General features: G+C 47.1%; 1 protein-coding gene across 4 annotated transcripts in view; it reads right to left on the bottom strand.

The window, feature by feature from the left end:
* wu:fj29h11 (uncharacterized) overlaps positions 1 to 16,133 on the bottom strand; it is a 109,021-nt gene that overhangs the window by 45,742 nt on the left and 47,146 nt on the right. For all 4 annotated transcript variants that reach the window (XM_055654269.1, XM_055654267.1, XM_055654268.1 and 1 more), the window contains 9 exons: positions 15,171 to 15,379; positions 12,992 to 13,225; positions 11,315 to 11,421; positions 10,144 to 10,344; positions 8,941 to 9,061; positions 6,524 to 6,737; positions 5,217 to 5,364; positions 2,517 to 2,697; positions 883 to 1,060 (listed from right to left, as the gene is read on the bottom strand). In XM_055654269.1, coding sequence (XP_055510244.1) covers positions 883 to 1,060; positions 2,517 to 2,697; positions 5,217 to 5,364; positions 6,524 to 6,737; positions 8,941 to 9,061; positions 10,144 to 10,344; positions 11,315 to 11,421; positions 12,992 to 13,225; positions 15,171 to 15,379 — 1,593 coding nt within the window. The remainder of the gene's footprint in view (positions 1 to 882; positions 1,061 to 2,516; positions 2,698 to 5,216; positions 5,365 to 6,523; positions 6,738 to 8,940; positions 9,062 to 10,143; positions 10,345 to 11,314; positions 11,422 to 12,991; positions 13,226 to 15,170; positions 15,380 to 16,133) is intronic.

Below are 16,133 nucleotides of genomic sequence, written 5' to 3' on the forward strand. Positions count from 1 at the left end.
GTCAGGCAGCATCTGTGGAGAACATAGATAGGTGACGTTTCACAGAGTGCTGGAGTAACTCAGCGGGTCAGGCAGCATCTGTGGAGAACATGGATAGGCGACGTGGGTTTTCATCCCACACTCCAATCACGTACAGGTTTGTAGGTTAATTGGCTTGGCAAAATTATAAATTGTCCTTAGTGTGTGTAGGATAGTGTTTAAGAAGGAACTGCAGATGCTGGAAAATCGAAGGTACACAAAAATGCTGGAGAAACTCAGCGGGTGCAGCAGCATCTATGGAGCGAAGGAAATAGGCAACGTTTCGGGTCGAAACCCTGAAGGGAAACAGGCCCGAAACGTTACCTATTTCCTTCGCTCCATAGATGCTGCTGCACCCGCTGAGTTTCTCCAGCATTTTTGTGTACCTGCGTGTAGGATAGTGTTAGTGTGCGGGGATCGCTGGTTGGTCGGCGCGGACTCGGTGGGCCGAAGGGCCTGTTTCCGTGCTGTATCTCTAAACTAAATTTAGCAGAGTAACACAGCACCGAAATAGACCCGTTGGCCCAACCCGTCCAATGGCGGACAAGATGTTGGTCAAAGCTAGTAACTTTTGCCCCAGTTTGGCCTTTATACCTATAAACCTTTCCGACCCAGTATATCTGTCCAAATGTCTTTTAAATTATGGTTTCGTGCCTGCATCAACTATTTCCTGGGGCAGCTGGTTCCATACACCCACCAACCTTGGAGTGTAAAGGTTGGCCCTCATGTTCCCAATAAATCTTGCTCCTCTCAGTTCAAATTTGGCGCAAACCCACTGAGTTTCTCCTGCAGTTTTTGCTGTCTTTTTCCCCCCTCAAGTTGCCAGCATCTGCAGTCTCCTGTTTCTCCGCTGTTAAATATTACCTTGCTTTCTCTGCCTCTGACCCCGTTAACTCCACAGGCCGTTGATCCTCGGCCCAGTGAGGAAGGATGTATCCCATTGGGCCACTCAGCTTGTCGAAACAGATGTGGAAACCATTAGAGTGGATTTCTGGCGTGTCGGTAACTTTGAAAACCGACTTAAATCCAATGCCTTTCTGACCTGCAAAACAAGACAATAATCTACTTGCAGCTCACTTTAACTTGAGCGGGCACAGTGGCGCATTTGACTCTGAATTTGAAGGCAGGAGAATAGGATTAGGAGAGACCGCTACGGTCAGGCAAACGCCTCCGTTGCCATGCGGTGAGAACGGAGAGGTTGAGAAGGAGTTTCTTCCCAGAGGCCATTCGGACTGTAAACGCCTATCTCACCAGGGACTAACTCTACTGAACGTTTTTCCTTCCATTATTTATTATGTAAAAGAATATGTGTGTTATGATTGTGTTTATAATTTGTTTGGTTGTTTTGTTGTTTGTCTTTTGCACAAAAGTCCGCGAGCATTGCCACTTTCATTTCACTGCACATCTCGTATGTGTATGTGACAAATAAACTTGACTTGACCGATTAGCCATGATTGAAGGCCGGAGTAGACTTGATGGGCCGAATGACCTAATTCTGCTCCTATGACTTATGACCTGCGCTACTGGGGCATCTCCCCTCCATTTCAGCACCGACAACCTCATTTCTTTATTCAATACTACTTGCTCTTCCATTCTGGATTCTGTTGCTCCTCTTAAAATGAAAAAGTCTAAGCCTAGAGGCTGGCCGTGGCTCAATGACACCACCAGAGCCCTAAGAAGAGAGTGCAGAAAATCTGCACAAAAGTACAAATCTGATGGGTTTCAAATTTCCTTTGAAATCCTGAAAAACAATCTTTACAAATACCAGAAGCAGTAAAATCTGCAAGAACAAAATGCTTTTCCACCCTTATTTCCAAAATCGCGTAAATGACAATGAAGACAGTGGCTAATCTGTCCCTCCTAACCCCATGTTATCCCCTTTATCCTGTATCTGTACAGTGTGGACGGCTCGATTGTAATCATGTGCAGTCTTTTCGCTGACTGGACAGACAGCACGCAACAAATAAGCTGTTCACTGCACCCCAGTACACATGACAACGTGTCACGGTGGCGCAGCGGTAGAGTCGCTGCCCTACAGCGAACGCAGCGCCGGAGTCCCAGGTTTGATCCCGACTACGGGTGCTGTCTGTACAGAGTTTGCACGTTCTCCCCGTGACCTGCGTGGGTTTTCTCTGAGATCTTCGGTTTCCTCCCACACTCCAAAGACATACAGGTTTGCACGTTAATTTGCTTAGTAAATGTAAAAATTGTCCCTAGTGGGTGTAGGATATTGTTAATGTGCGGGGATCGCTGGTCGGCGCGGACCCTGTGGGCCGAAGGGCCTGTTTCCGCTCTGTATCTCTAAACTAAACAAACTAAATATCTGCAATCTCTTATGTAACCATTATCGCATTCCATCTTAAATTGTTCTGAAACCACACCCAACTGAATGTCACAATGTAATTAGACAGGTACGCTTTACTTCATAATTGAAATAGCACCTTGTTTTAATTATCTATCGAATCTTTAGTGCTGTGAATCATTGCACACACTCCTACCTATGTAGCCGTACTTGTGCTTCCCCTTGGTGCTGCAGCCGACATCACAGATGGCTCGGATGTTCTTCTCCTCAAAGCCGCATTCATTATTGAGGAGAATGATGCAGTCTCGTTCCACCACGAACAGCAGGCTGGGAGCTGCTTCACCATCAAATGGTGGGTATTTGTTATCATCAGCATTCTAGAACCAGAATGAAGAAGTTTATTGGCCAAGTATTCACATACAAGGAATTTGCCTTGGTGCTCCGCCTGCAAGTGACAACCACGTACAGTGATAGTTAGGAGTGACACATAAAACATTAAAACAATAATAATCATTGAATGTTTAAGGGCCTGTCCCACTTGGCTGACTTTCATGCGCCATTTACGTGACCTGCTAGCGTGTGGGTAGCGTGGGGACGGGCACGTGGAGTGGCGAGGAGGAGTGTGGACTTTGTCCTTCACGAAATCTTCGCGCGCCACTGGCCTGTGGTGTAACTGGCAGCCAAAGTGGGACGGGCCCAAGACCCTGGCGTGACGCAACGTCTCACCTCCAACAGCAGCAGAAGCAGCTAACGATCGCCGAGCTCGGCCTGGGGCTCACGGCCATTGCAGTCCGGATCCGCCCCCACTTCTACTCCCAGAACGGGGCCAAGAAAATTGAAGATAGACATAAAATGCTGGAGTAACTCAGCGGGACCGGCAGCATCTCTGGAGAGAAGGAATGGGTGATGTTTCGGGTCAAGACCCTTCTTTCAGACTGAAGAACCTGAAGAGTCTCAACCTGAAACATCATCCATTCCTTCTCTCCAGAGATGCTGCCCCGGTTCCGCTGAGTTACTCCTGCATCTTGTGTCCATCTTCAAATGACGTCACGCGCTCCAGACGGCTGTGCGGGCGCATGATTACGCGCGCGACTCTCGTGGGACCATCGCGCAACCGTCACTACCGGCCTGTCACGTAAGTGACGGCGCAAGTGGGACTGGCCCTTTAGCACACAATAGTCCTGTGAATCATTGCACACACCGCCGTACAATTAGAACTGATTAACAAAACAACTCAAAATTTTTAATTTTCAAAATCTAACTTTATTGGAGATGCATATATTCCACAGTGGAAGAGTCATGCACGTTGGAAACAGGCCCTCGGCTCAACTTCAACTGACACCAATCAACACGTCCCACCTGCCTGCGTGTGCCACACCTACCCTATTCACGTACGTAAGACAGACACAAAAGGCTGGAGCAACTCGGCGAGTCGGGCAGCATCTCTGGAGAAAAGCAATAGGTGACGTTTCAGGTCAAGACCCTTCTTCAGACATCCTTCTTCGATGTCTCGACCCGAAACGTCACCAGTTCCTTTTCTCCAGAGATGCTGCCTGACCCGCTCAGTTACTCCAGTCTTTTGTGTCTGTCTTTGGTTTAAACCAGCATCTGCAGTTCCTCCCTACACAATACATGTACCTATCTGGATGCTTCGTAAACATACCTGCCCCACCTACCTCTTCCTGCAGCTGCTTCCATACACTCACCCGTGGCCCACCAGGTCAGCATGTACCTACCTATCTATAGAAGGCCTTTAGCCTTCTATGCTATGGTGTTTCAAGTGGTTTATCTAAAAGCCACTAAAATGTTTCAAAGTACGTGCCTCCATCACCCCCACGGACAGCGGGTTCCATGGGACAGCTTCTAAATGAAAAAGTTATTTCTCAAAGCCTGTCCACATCCCCTCTGTCTTGTGCTGAGCATATTAGTCAGTCCTCTTATTTACAACAACTCTCATAGCCCATATAATGTAAGGTAGGCAAAAATGCTGGAGAAACTTAGCGGGTGAGGCAGCATCTGTGGAGCGAAGGAATAGGTGGCATTTCGGGTCTCGACCGAATATGCCCAAATGTTTGGCACAGACATTGTGGACAGAAGGGAATGTTCTTGTGCTGCACTGTTCTATAATGGGGTATAACAGTGATAACTGAAGGGGAAGTGAAAAGGCAGTAGCTTTGAAATGATACATGCTCTTTACACTTGTTCATTTCGGTATGCAATAGTTATTTTCTGGTCATTTGCAAGATGAATATACTGTGCAAGATGAAACTAACTGTGCAGAAAGGAAGTGCAGATAATAATAGACAATAGACAATGGGTGCAGGAGTAGAGGCCATTCGGCCCTTCAAGCCAGCAGCGCCATTCAATGTGGTCATGGCTGCTCATCCACAATCAGTATCCCGTTCCTGCCTTCTCCCCATATCCCCTAACTCTGCTATCTTTAAGTGCCCTATCTAGCTCTCTCTTGAAAGTATCCAGAGAACTGGCCCCCACCGCCCTCTGAGGCAGAGAATTCCACACTCACAACTCTCTGTGTGAAAAAGTGTTTCCTCATCTCTATTCTAAATGGCTTACCCCTTATTCTCAAACTGTGGCCCCTGGCTCTGGACTCCCCCAACATCGGGAACATGTTTCCTGCCTCTAGTGTGTCCTTAATAATCTTATATGTTTCAATAAGATTCCCACTCATCCTTTTAAATTCCAGAGTATACAAGCCCAGCTGCTCCATTCCCTCAGCATATGACAGTCCCGCCACCCTGGGAATCCCACATGCTGGTATAAACCCAAGAGCCGCCCCAATCCGAGAAATAACCTTTTCGCCAGAGAAGCTGCGTGAGCCGCTGAGTTACTCCAGCACGTTGTGCCTGTCTATGGCAAACAAGCTAACACAGTTTACCTGTATCAGTTCCAGTACAAAGTGAGTGTCTTTACTGTACAGCTCAGTAGATAAGCGCGTCAGGCTTCGGCCTAATCGGTTCTGATGTATTTGCATTAGCCTCTTCCCCTCCTCATTCAGTTCAATCCCGATACCAAATTCATTTTTCCTAAACCAAAAGAATGTATGCAAAGATTTATACCAATTCAATAAACCACCATTTTTCAAAATTGTCATGCATCATAAATCCCAAACGCCTTCTGGCCAAACTTTCCAAAAAAATATTGCACGCATTTCAAATTTGCAGACATGTACAGTCAGGGACGACTTAACGCATGGGCACGCTGGGCAGTTGCCCGGGGCCCCACCAGCATAGAGGCCCCATGCTAATCTGTGTTGTAGAATGTTATTGTAGAACATGAAACCGGAGAAGAACATCGCAAGTGCATGAGGGCATATTTGATTCGGCATAAACAAACTGGAAGTGAAGCGGCCCCTAGTGCACTGCTTTGGCTGGGGGCCTATAATGCTGTTAAAACCGCCCTGTGTACGTTCCTTCAGTTTTACCAACAGTGTTAGTTTGAACGGATGGCCATTTCCCAATTGAAGATCTGCCTTATGTGTAGGAAGGACCTACAGACAATAGACAATAGGTGCAGGAGTAGGCCATTCGGCCCTTTGAGACAGCACCGCCATTCAATGTGATCATGGCTGATCATCCCCAATCAGTATCCCGTTCCTGTCTTCTCCCCATATCCCCTGACTGCTATTTTTAAGAGTCCTATCTAGCTCTCTCTTGAAAGCATCCAGAGAACCCGCCTCCACCGCCCTCTGAGGCAGAGAATTCCACAGACTCACAACTCTGTGTGTGAAAAAGTGTTTCCTTGTCTCCGTTCTAAATGGCTTACTCCTTATTCTTAAACTGTGGCCCCTGGTTCTGGACTCCCCCAAAACATTGGGAACATGTTTCCTGCCTCTAGCGTGTCCAAACCCTTAACAATCTTATATGTTTCAATAAGATCACCTCTCGTCCCTCTAAACTCCAGAGTGTACAAGCCCAGCTGCTCCATTCTCTCAGCATATGACAGTCCCGCCATCCCGGGAATTAACTTTGTAAACCTACGCTGTGCTCTCTCAATAGCAAGTTGACCAGTTTACACCAGAGATAAGACACAAAATGTCGGAGTCTTACAGAAGGGTCTCGACCCGAAACGTCACCCATTCCATCTCTCCAGAGATGCTGCCTGTCTCGCTGAGTTACTTCAGTATTTCCTGGCTAAATTGAAGATCAGCCTTAATTGTGCTTTGGTGATGACATGAATACTGACCTGATATCATCAATGATCGACTTGTACTGGTTGTCTTCCTCATTAATGGCCTCAACTGAGCATTCCTCACCACTAGAGCGATCATCAGCATCAGATGGAACACCATTCTGAGCAGCAGCATCATCCGTCAGCTCAGATGCTTTCTCATCAGTTGTCGGCAAGTCATCTGGTTCGTCAGCAAGCACAAACTTATCATCGTCATCATCCTCCGCAACTGGAAAAACAATGTTGGGTTCATCACAGCTTGGTTTGGCAACAGCTCTGCCCAAGACTACAAGAAATTGCAGAGAGTAGTGGATGTAGCCCAGTCCCACACAGACCACACTCCCCACCATTGTAGATGTAGCCCAGTCCCACACAGACCACACTCCCCACCCAGTCCCACACAGACCACACTCCCCACCATTGTAGATGTAGCCCAGTCCCACACAGACCACACTCCCCACCATTGTAGATGTAGCCCAGTCCATCCATCACAGACCACACTCCCCACCATTGTAGATGTAGCCCAGTCCATCACACTCCCCACCATTGTAGATGTAGCCCAGTCCATCACACAGACCACACTCCCCACCAAGAAGGTACAGAAGCTTGAAAGCGCGCACCACCAGACTCAGGAACAGCTTCTTCCCCTCCGTTATCCGGCTTCTGAACGGCCCTTCCATAAGCTAGGGTACTGTCCGATTCACCTCTACCCCATTGCGGACATTGGACATTGTCTGTGGAACTGATGCGCTACAATGCTGAGAACTATATCCTGCACTCTGTATCTTCCCCTTTGCTCCACCTATTGGACTTGATTGTCTTTATGATAGGAAGCATGGAAAACAAAGCTTTTCACTGTACCTCAGTACACGTGACAATAATAAACCTAAACCAAGTTAAATTCAGTTTGCTATTAGTCCTGGAGACACAGGGAACTGCAGGTGTTGGAACCTGGAGCAAAACACAAAGTGCTGGAGTAACTGAGTGAGGCAGCATCTGAGGAGGACTACTGGCCGTTATGCCCTTCTAGACTTCGCTTTCATTCCCTCTCCACCAAGTCCTTGCCGACCAGCGATCGCCCCGTACACCAGCACTATCCTACACAGCAGGGACAATGTACTATGTTTTGTTACAATTAACCTGAAAACCTGCACGTCTTTGGAGTGTGGGAAGAAACCGATGCAGCCAGAGAAAACCCACGCAGGTCACAGGGAGAAGGTACAAACTCCGTACAGACAGCCTCGTGGTCAGGATGGAACCCGGGTCTCCGTCTGGGTGTGAGGCAGCAGCTCTACCCGCTGCGCCACCCCCAATACTGGAGGAACTGGGCTATTCTTTTTAATCAGAATAACAATGACAAAAGTAAGATTACAAAATACATTTTTTGTTTCCTTCTGAGGAACTCAGCAAGTCAGCCAGGCAGGCACTGAGGAGGGAAATGGACAGGTGGCATTTCATAAGGTCATAGAAACATAGAAAATTAGGTGCAGGAGTAGAGGCCATTCGGCCCTTCGAGCCTGCACCGCCATTCAATATGATCATGGCTGATCATTCAACTCAGTATCTCATACCTGCCTTCTCTCCATACCCCCTGATCCCTTTAGCCACAAGGGCCACATCTAACTCCCTCTTAAATATAGCCAATGAACTGGCCTCAACTACCCTCTGTGGCAGAGAGTTCCAGAGATTCACCACTCTCTGTGTGAAAAAAGTTCTTCTCATCTCGGTTTTAAAGGATCTCCCCTTATCCTTAAGCTGTGATAAGGAATAGGAGTAGAATTAAGCCATCAAGTCTACTCCGTCATTCAATCATGGCTGACGTATCTCTCCCTCCTAAACCCATTCTCCTGCTTTCTCCCCATAACCACTGACACCCGCACTAATCAAGAATCTGTCAATCTCTGGTTTAAAAATATCCAGACTTGTCCTCCACAGCCGTCTGTGGCAAAGAGTTCCACAGATTCACCACCTTCTGACTAAAGAAATTTCCCCTCACATCCTTCCTAAAAGAACGTCCTTTAATTCTGAGGCTATGACCTCTAGTTCTAGACTCTTCCAAGGGTCAGGACCGTTCAACAGACTGGACAGATGACAGTCCAGAAGGTGGTGAGTCTGTGGAATTCATTGCCACAGGCGGCTGTGGAGGCCAAGTCAATGGATATTTATAAGGCGTCAATTTACAGATTCTTGATTAGTATCAGGGGTTAGTGTCAGGGGTTATGGGGAGAAGGCAAGATAGAAGAGCCATGATTGAATGGCGGAGTAGACTTGGCGGGCAAAATGGCCCAATTCTGTTCCTGTAACTTATGACGTTTCAGTTTCTGTGCCGTTCACATTTGGGAGAGTCAGGCTGGATTCAGCTGGTCATTTCGTGAGGGCATTTTGAAGGCATTTCTTTCAGAAGATGGACGTAGTTGAAACATGCTCCTTACCTGAACTGGCACAATTGCTTTCAGCATCAATCTCCGATTCAGACACAGGTATATTCACATCCTCATCATCACTCAGACCCACACATGAAGACCTGCTACTTAGCGAAGCGGAATCTACAGTCTGCAACAGAATTTACATTTACAAGTAAAAATCTTGGTCTTTGCACGAGACCCCAACTATTCCCGTATATTTCTGGGCTCTCATTTGAACCAGAATAAAAATGACCAACATGAGATCAAAGTAAGAAGGAAATGCAGATGCTGGTTTATACTGAAGATGGACACAAAGTGCTGGAGCTACTCAGCCTCTCTGAGGAAAAGGAATAGGTGACGTTTCAGGTCCAAAACCTTCTTCAGACCGAAGGGTTCAGTCTGAAGAAGAGTTCCGGCCCGAAACGTCACCTGTTCCGTTTCTCCAGAGATGCTGCCTGAGTTACTCCAGCACTTTGAGGCTATCTTGAGATCTGTGCTGTTTGCGTGGAGTTTGCACGTTCTCACTGTGACCGTGTGGGTTTCCTGCGGGTGCCCCGGACATCTCGGAGACGTGTGGGGTTGTAGGTTAATTGGCCCCGTGTAACGTGGCCCGAGTGTGTAGGTAGTGGATGAGAAAGTGAGATAACATAGAACTAGCGTGAGCGGGTAATCGATGACCGGCGTGGACTCGGTGGTCAGAGGGGTTCGTTTCCATATTGAATCTTACAATCAACATTTTTATTTTAAACTCTTGCATTTGGGAGATAAATGTTCTGATAGACAGAGCAGGGAATATAAAGCCACGTTTTTAACATGGTCTGTTATTTTGGGTCAAAACAGACTTCCTTTGCCTGCCCACCAACCTGCTAGCCATTCTTCATGCCATTACAACTAGGGGCTGCACGGTGGGGCAGCGGTAGAGTTGCTGCTTTACAGCGCCAGAGACCCAGGTTCAATCCTGACTACGGGTGCTGATGGTATGGAGTATGCACGTTCTCCCCGTGACCTGCGTGGGTTTTCTCTGGAACCTCCGGTTTCCTCCCACACTCCAAAGACGTACAGGTTTGTAGGTTATTTGGCTTGATATCATAGTAACATCGTCCCTAGTGTGTGTAGGATTGTGTTAAAAGTGTTCCCGTGATTGTTGGTTGACACAGACTCGGTCGGCCGAAAGGCCGGGTTCTGTGCTGCATCTCTAAATTAAAACAAACCTTTGACTGTCCGACTCACCCGAACGGTTTTTGAAGCAATGGGCCTGAGCTTTGTGGGATCCAACTTGGATTGATAGTCTCTCCTCCACTCCGTGATCCCAAGGAGAATTCCCAGTTCATGCAGTCGGTTCAGATTCCACAGAGAACATTTTGCGGTTTGGAGTAGAAGCTCTTTAGATTCACATTGCCCAACTATTCTGGAAAACGGTTCCAGGAAAACCTGCAAATGATAAATGATTCCAATATTTTAAATGTTTACGAAGGAACTGCAGATGCTGGAAAAATCGAAGGTAGACAAAAATGCTGGAGAAACTCAGCGGGTGAGGCAGCATCGATGGAGCGAAGGAATAGGTGACGTTTCAGGTCGAGACCCGGAAGGGTCTCGACCTGAAACGTCACCTATTCCTTCGCTCCATCGATGCTTCCGGGTCTCGACCCAAAACGTCACCTATTCCTTCACTCCACAGAAGCCTCCGGGTCTCGACCTGAAACGTCACCTATTCCTTCGCTCCATAGATGCTGCCTCACCTGCTGAGTTTCTTCAGCATTTTTGTCTGCCTCCAATATTTTAAATAACTATTGTTATTATTTCTATTTTGCTTAAAACGTAAACGCTGCTGAAGTGATTTGCTTGGTCACGGATCAAATATATTATTCTGTAGACACTTGCAATGTACTTTGGTTATCATGGTCTAGTTTACGTTGAAAACTGATACTTTATTGTAAAACTGGATATTCATTGGTGTTGTTGCAGGGGCCACAGTTTAAGAATAAGGGGTAAAAGCCATTAAGAACGGAGGTGAGGAAACACTTCTTCACCCAGAGAGTGGTGAGTCTGTGGAATTCTCTGCCTCAGAGGGCGGTGGAGGCAGGTTCTCTGGATGCTTTCAAGAGAGAGCTAGATAGGGCTCTTAAAAATAGCAGAGTCAGGGGATATGGGGAGAAGGCAGGAACGGCGTACTGATTGTGGATGATTAGCCATGATCAAATTGAATGGCGGTGCTGGCTCGAAGGGCCGAATGGCCTACTCCTGCACCTATTGTCTATTGCATTTAATGCACCTATAACGCTGCAGCAAGTGTAACTTTCACTATTCCAGATCATATTTGGAGCAAATACTCTCGACTTTTGATGCTAAAGATAGTTTGTTAGACAATACCAGGCAACAGAATATTCATAAACACCAGTACCTTCTGCAAAAGTGATTTACACAGTCTTATTGGAATCCTCACAAGACAATCGATAATAAATTTGGCCGATTGGTCTGACGATAGCCTCTCAGCCCCCAAGTAGCTTCCTGTGCAAGACAAATACACAAAAGGTGTTGCAAGTTTGATAACATTGGCAGAAATCAATGTAATAGACGGTAGACAATAGGTGCAGGAGTAGGCCGTTCGGCCCTTCGAGCCAGATTTCAGGCTCGAAGGTTTCCTGAAAGAACGTCCTTTAATTCTGTTTAAGAATAAGGAGTAAGCCATTTAGAACGGAGATGAGGAAACACTTCTTCACACAGAGAGTTGTGAGTCTGTGGAATTCTCTGCCTCAGAGGGCGGTGGAGGCCGGTTCTCTGGATACTTTCAAGAGAGAGCTAGATAGGGCTCTTAAAGATAGCGGAGTCAGGGGATATGGGGAGAAGGCAGGAAAGGGGTACTGATTGGGGATCAGCCATGATCACATTGAATGGCGGTGCTGCCTACTCCTGCACCTATTGTCTATTGAAGGTCTCACTTCAGCCACCAGCATGCCAGTCTGCCCAACCCGTCCCTGTAGTTACTCCCCTTAACCCGAGCATCATTCTGGGATAAAATCATCCTGCGCACCCTTCCCAAAGCATCCAAGTCCTTCCTGGAATTGGAACGTTGCAGACCAGAATAAACCTGCTCAACAAAAGCAAACTCCTACCGGCACTGAGCTTCCCAAGGTTGCCAGTGCAGATTCAACATCTGATAGCGACATAAGGCCAAGGGGGCCATTTCTGCTTATCCATGTGCCTATGACAAAAGCCTTTTAAACCAAATGCCCCGCCACCCCCCCCTGGGGTCATGGTTCTTGACAGCTTGAGCAAAAAGCCTGCCCCCTTGTATCCCTGGTGAGTCTCAGCAGGCAGCCCTGGCTTGATTCTCTCATTGTAAAGCTAGGCCGTCTAGCACAGATGTTGGGAAAAAGGAGAGATATGACAGTTACACAGATCTATAACAGCCTCTCATAATTTAGAGGAATTTTATCACGTAGATCACAGAGTAGGAATCGTAGAATTAGGCCATTCGGCCATCAAGTCTACTCCACCTTTCAATCATGGAATCTAGGGGTCCTAACCCTTTTTCACACAAAGGGTAATCTCTGTGTTGGAACAAGCTGACAGCGGAGGTAAGTGAGGCTGTGGACTATTACAATGTTTAAGAAACAGTTAGACCTCTGACAAAGAATTCTCATCGGTTTCCTGAAAGGATCCTTTATGGCCGAGAACGGAGGGCAGAGGAATGGGACTAGAGAGTTGCGAGTCTGTGGATTTCTCTGCCTCAGAGGGCGGTGGAGGCCGGTTCTCTGGATGCTTTCAAGAGAGAGCTAGATAGTGCTTTTGAAGATAGCGGAGTCAGGGGATATGGGGAGAAGGCAGGAAAGGGGTACTGATTGGGGATCAGCCATGATCACATTGAATGGCGGTGCTGCCTACTCCTGCACCTATTGTCTATTGAAGGTCTCACTTCAGCCACCAGCATGCCAGTCTGCCCAACCCGTCCCTGTAGTTATTCCCCTTAACCCGAGCATCATTCTGATAAACCTCCTGCGCACCCTTCCCAAAGCATCCACGTCCTTCCTGCATTGGAGCGACCAGAATAAACCTGCTCAACAAAAGCAACTCCTACCTTCTGAGCTTCCCAAAGTTGCCAGTGCAGATTCCACATGATTAGCGAGCAAGGCCAAGGGGGCATTTCTTAATCCATCGGCGGTGACAATGGAAACCAAATGCCCCGCTGTCCCGATGGGGTCATGGGACTTGACAGCTTGAGCAAAGAGCTCGGGGCTTGTATCCGTGGTGAGTCTCAGCAGGACCCCTGGCTTGATTTCTATGGCAATCAGGTCGTTCAGCACAGGCAAACCTAAAAAAGGAGAGATATGCAGTTACACAGACACAGGAGACAGCAGATGCCGATTACATGAGAGGAATAGATCACGTAGATGCACAGAGTAGGTGAATCGAGGACCAGAGGACATGGGTTCAAGGTGAAAGATTTAAAGGGAATCTTAGGGGTAACTTTTTCACACAAAGGGTGGTGGGTGTATGGAACAAGCTGTCAGAGGAGGTCGTTGAGGCAGGGACTACTACAATGTTTAAGAAGCAGTTAGACAGGTACATGAATAGGACAGGTTTGGAAGGATATGGCCGAAACGCGGGCAGGTGGGACTAGTGTAGCTGGGACATGTTGGTCGGTGTGGGCACGTGTGTGGCCGAAGGTCCTTTTTCTAAGGTAGAGAAAAATGCTGGATAAACTCAGCGGGTGAGGCAGCAACTATGGATCGAAGGAATAGGTGACCCTGATGTTGCTTTACAAAAGAAAACACACAAAGTGCTGGAGGACAAATGCTTGGGAAACGCAATTATACAGAGACTTAAGTCCTGCAATAAATCCGTCCTAGAGACAGGGATCTGCATGTGTCAGAATGTCGAGTACAACACATAGTTCTGGAGTAGCTCAGTGGGCCAAGCAGTATCTGTGGAGGCAATATTCCAGGTTGGGACTGTCCTTCAGACTGATTGGAGAAGAGGGGAGAAAGCAGGGAAAGAGAGGTGGGAGTGGGACAAAGCCTGGCAAGTGAGAGGTTGATACAGGTGGGGGTTAGGGGGTGGGCAGTTAATTGGCAACGTCTTTACCAGCCTTCTCCACTACAATCTCTGGAGAAGGGTGGTAGGTTGATTCAGTTGCCTGATAACAGCCGGGAAGAAACTGCCCCTGAATCTGGAGGTGTGCGTTTTCACACTTCTGTACTGTTTGCCTGATGAGGGAGGGGAGAAGAGGGAGTGGCCGGGGTGAGACTCGTGCTTGATTATGCTGCTGGCCTTGCCGAGGCAGTGAGAAGGTATAAATGGAGTCAGTGGAAGGGAAGTTGGTTTGTGCGATAGTCTGGGCTGCCTCCACAATCCGCTACAATTTTATTGTTATATTGGTTAGATGTTATTCACGTGCAAATATTTCGATGCGATGTTTGCAAAACCCGGTGTGGATCAAATTAACATCAAATAGAGAAGTTGTCGAAACAAAAACTGATGAATGCACTGCCCAAGGAGAAGGTTCCCGACCTGGAACTTGGTGAGACCACACCTGGAGAGATTGCGTACCCTTTGAGTCACTCCAAATCTGAGGAAGGACATTATGTGCACATAGAGGGAGTGCAGTTTCAGACCGATTACACCAGATTGATTCTTGGGCCATGTCAGCACAATGGTCTTCAAAAGAAAGACTGGAAAGAATGTTGACCAACACACACTCACTAGCTGAAATTTAGTTTCAGATTAGTATATTGTCACGTGTACGGAGGTACAGTGATACGTTGTTGGTGCGTTTAGTGGACAGGTAAAGCCAGCAAGATTGTTCCCGATAGTTGGGGAAGTCAAAGAGGTAGATAGGGGTCACAGCTTCTCTGGGATATTCAGGGGGAAATCCTTTAAAACCGAGATGAGAAGAACTTTTTTCACACAGAGAGTGGTGATGAATCTCTGGAACTCTCTGCCACAGAGGGTAGTTGAGGCCAGTTCATTGGCTATATTTAAGAGGGAGTTAGAAGTGGCCCTTGTGGCTAAGGGGATCAGGGGGTATGGAGAGAAGGCAGGTACGGGATACTGAGTTGGATGATCAGCCATGATCATATTGAATGGCGGTGCAGGCTCGAAGGGCCAAATGGCCTACTCCTGCACCTAATTTCTATGTTTCTATGTTAGGAACGCTCGAGTGAAAATGAGCGGAACCTACTGAGTTACTCCAGCACTTTGTATTTTTGCGATAATTGAACTGAAAAGGCTTGGGATAAAAGTGGGCAAATGTTTACCTTCCACACTGAGCTGAGTTGCTTTCTCCCCACAGTGTCTTTCGATGAAGTCCTTCAGTGAACCATGCTGGGGCTCAAATACCAGCTCCCACTCTGACCATTGGGACAGATTCTCCAGCAGGGGGGCGTTCAACAGACAAGTCAAGGCCTGCTCCTTACTCAGCTCCCCAAGCAACCCCACGCAATTGTTTGTTTCAGTGTTGCAGTAACTTTAAAGACAAAATTACTTGGATTAATTACAGCCAAATAACATCCACAAACACCTTTATAAAAAAATAAATACGGTCATAGCAATCCGCACAGGTTTGGTCAAACATCATTAAAATATTGTGAAAGTTGTAAGATAATTGATAAAAGATTAACTTAGAACATAGAATAGTACAGCACGGGAACAGGCCCTTCAGCCCCCATTGTCAGTGCTGAACATGATGCTAAGTTAACCTGTACGTGATCCGTATCCCTCCATATCCACGTGCCTGTCTAAAAGCCTTTTAAACACCACTATCGTTTCTGCCTCCACGTGGCAGCGCGTTCCAGGCACCCACCACCCTCTGTGTAAAAAACCTGCCATACACTTCTCCTTTATACTTTGCCTCTCTCACCTTAAAGTTATGCCTAGTCTTTGACTTTCTCACCCTGGAAACAAGGTTCCTGTCTATACCTCTCATCATTTTTTAGACTTTTACAAGGTCTCTACTCAACCTCCAGAGAAACCAACTCAAGTTTGTTCAACCTCCCCTTGCAAGGATAGGAAGGTCATTAGAGTGACTAAGATATTTCCTGCTGTGCCTTGGATTTCTGCATTAAAGCATTGACTAATGTTACAGAGAGAGCAGTCCTGAACTACTATCTACCTCACTGGTGACTCACGGACTATCCTTGATCGGACTTTGCTGCACTAAACGTTATTCCCTTATCCTGTATCTGTACACTGTAAATGGCTCAATTGTATTCATGTATTGT

The sequence above is a fragment of the Leucoraja erinacea genome, chromosome 23 (assembly GCF_028641065.1).
Source record: "Leucoraja erinacea ecotype New England chromosome 23, Leri_hhj_1, whole genome shotgun sequence".
NCBI lineage: Eukaryota > Metazoa > Chordata > Chondrichthyes > Rajiformes > Rajidae > Leucoraja > Leucoraja erinaceus.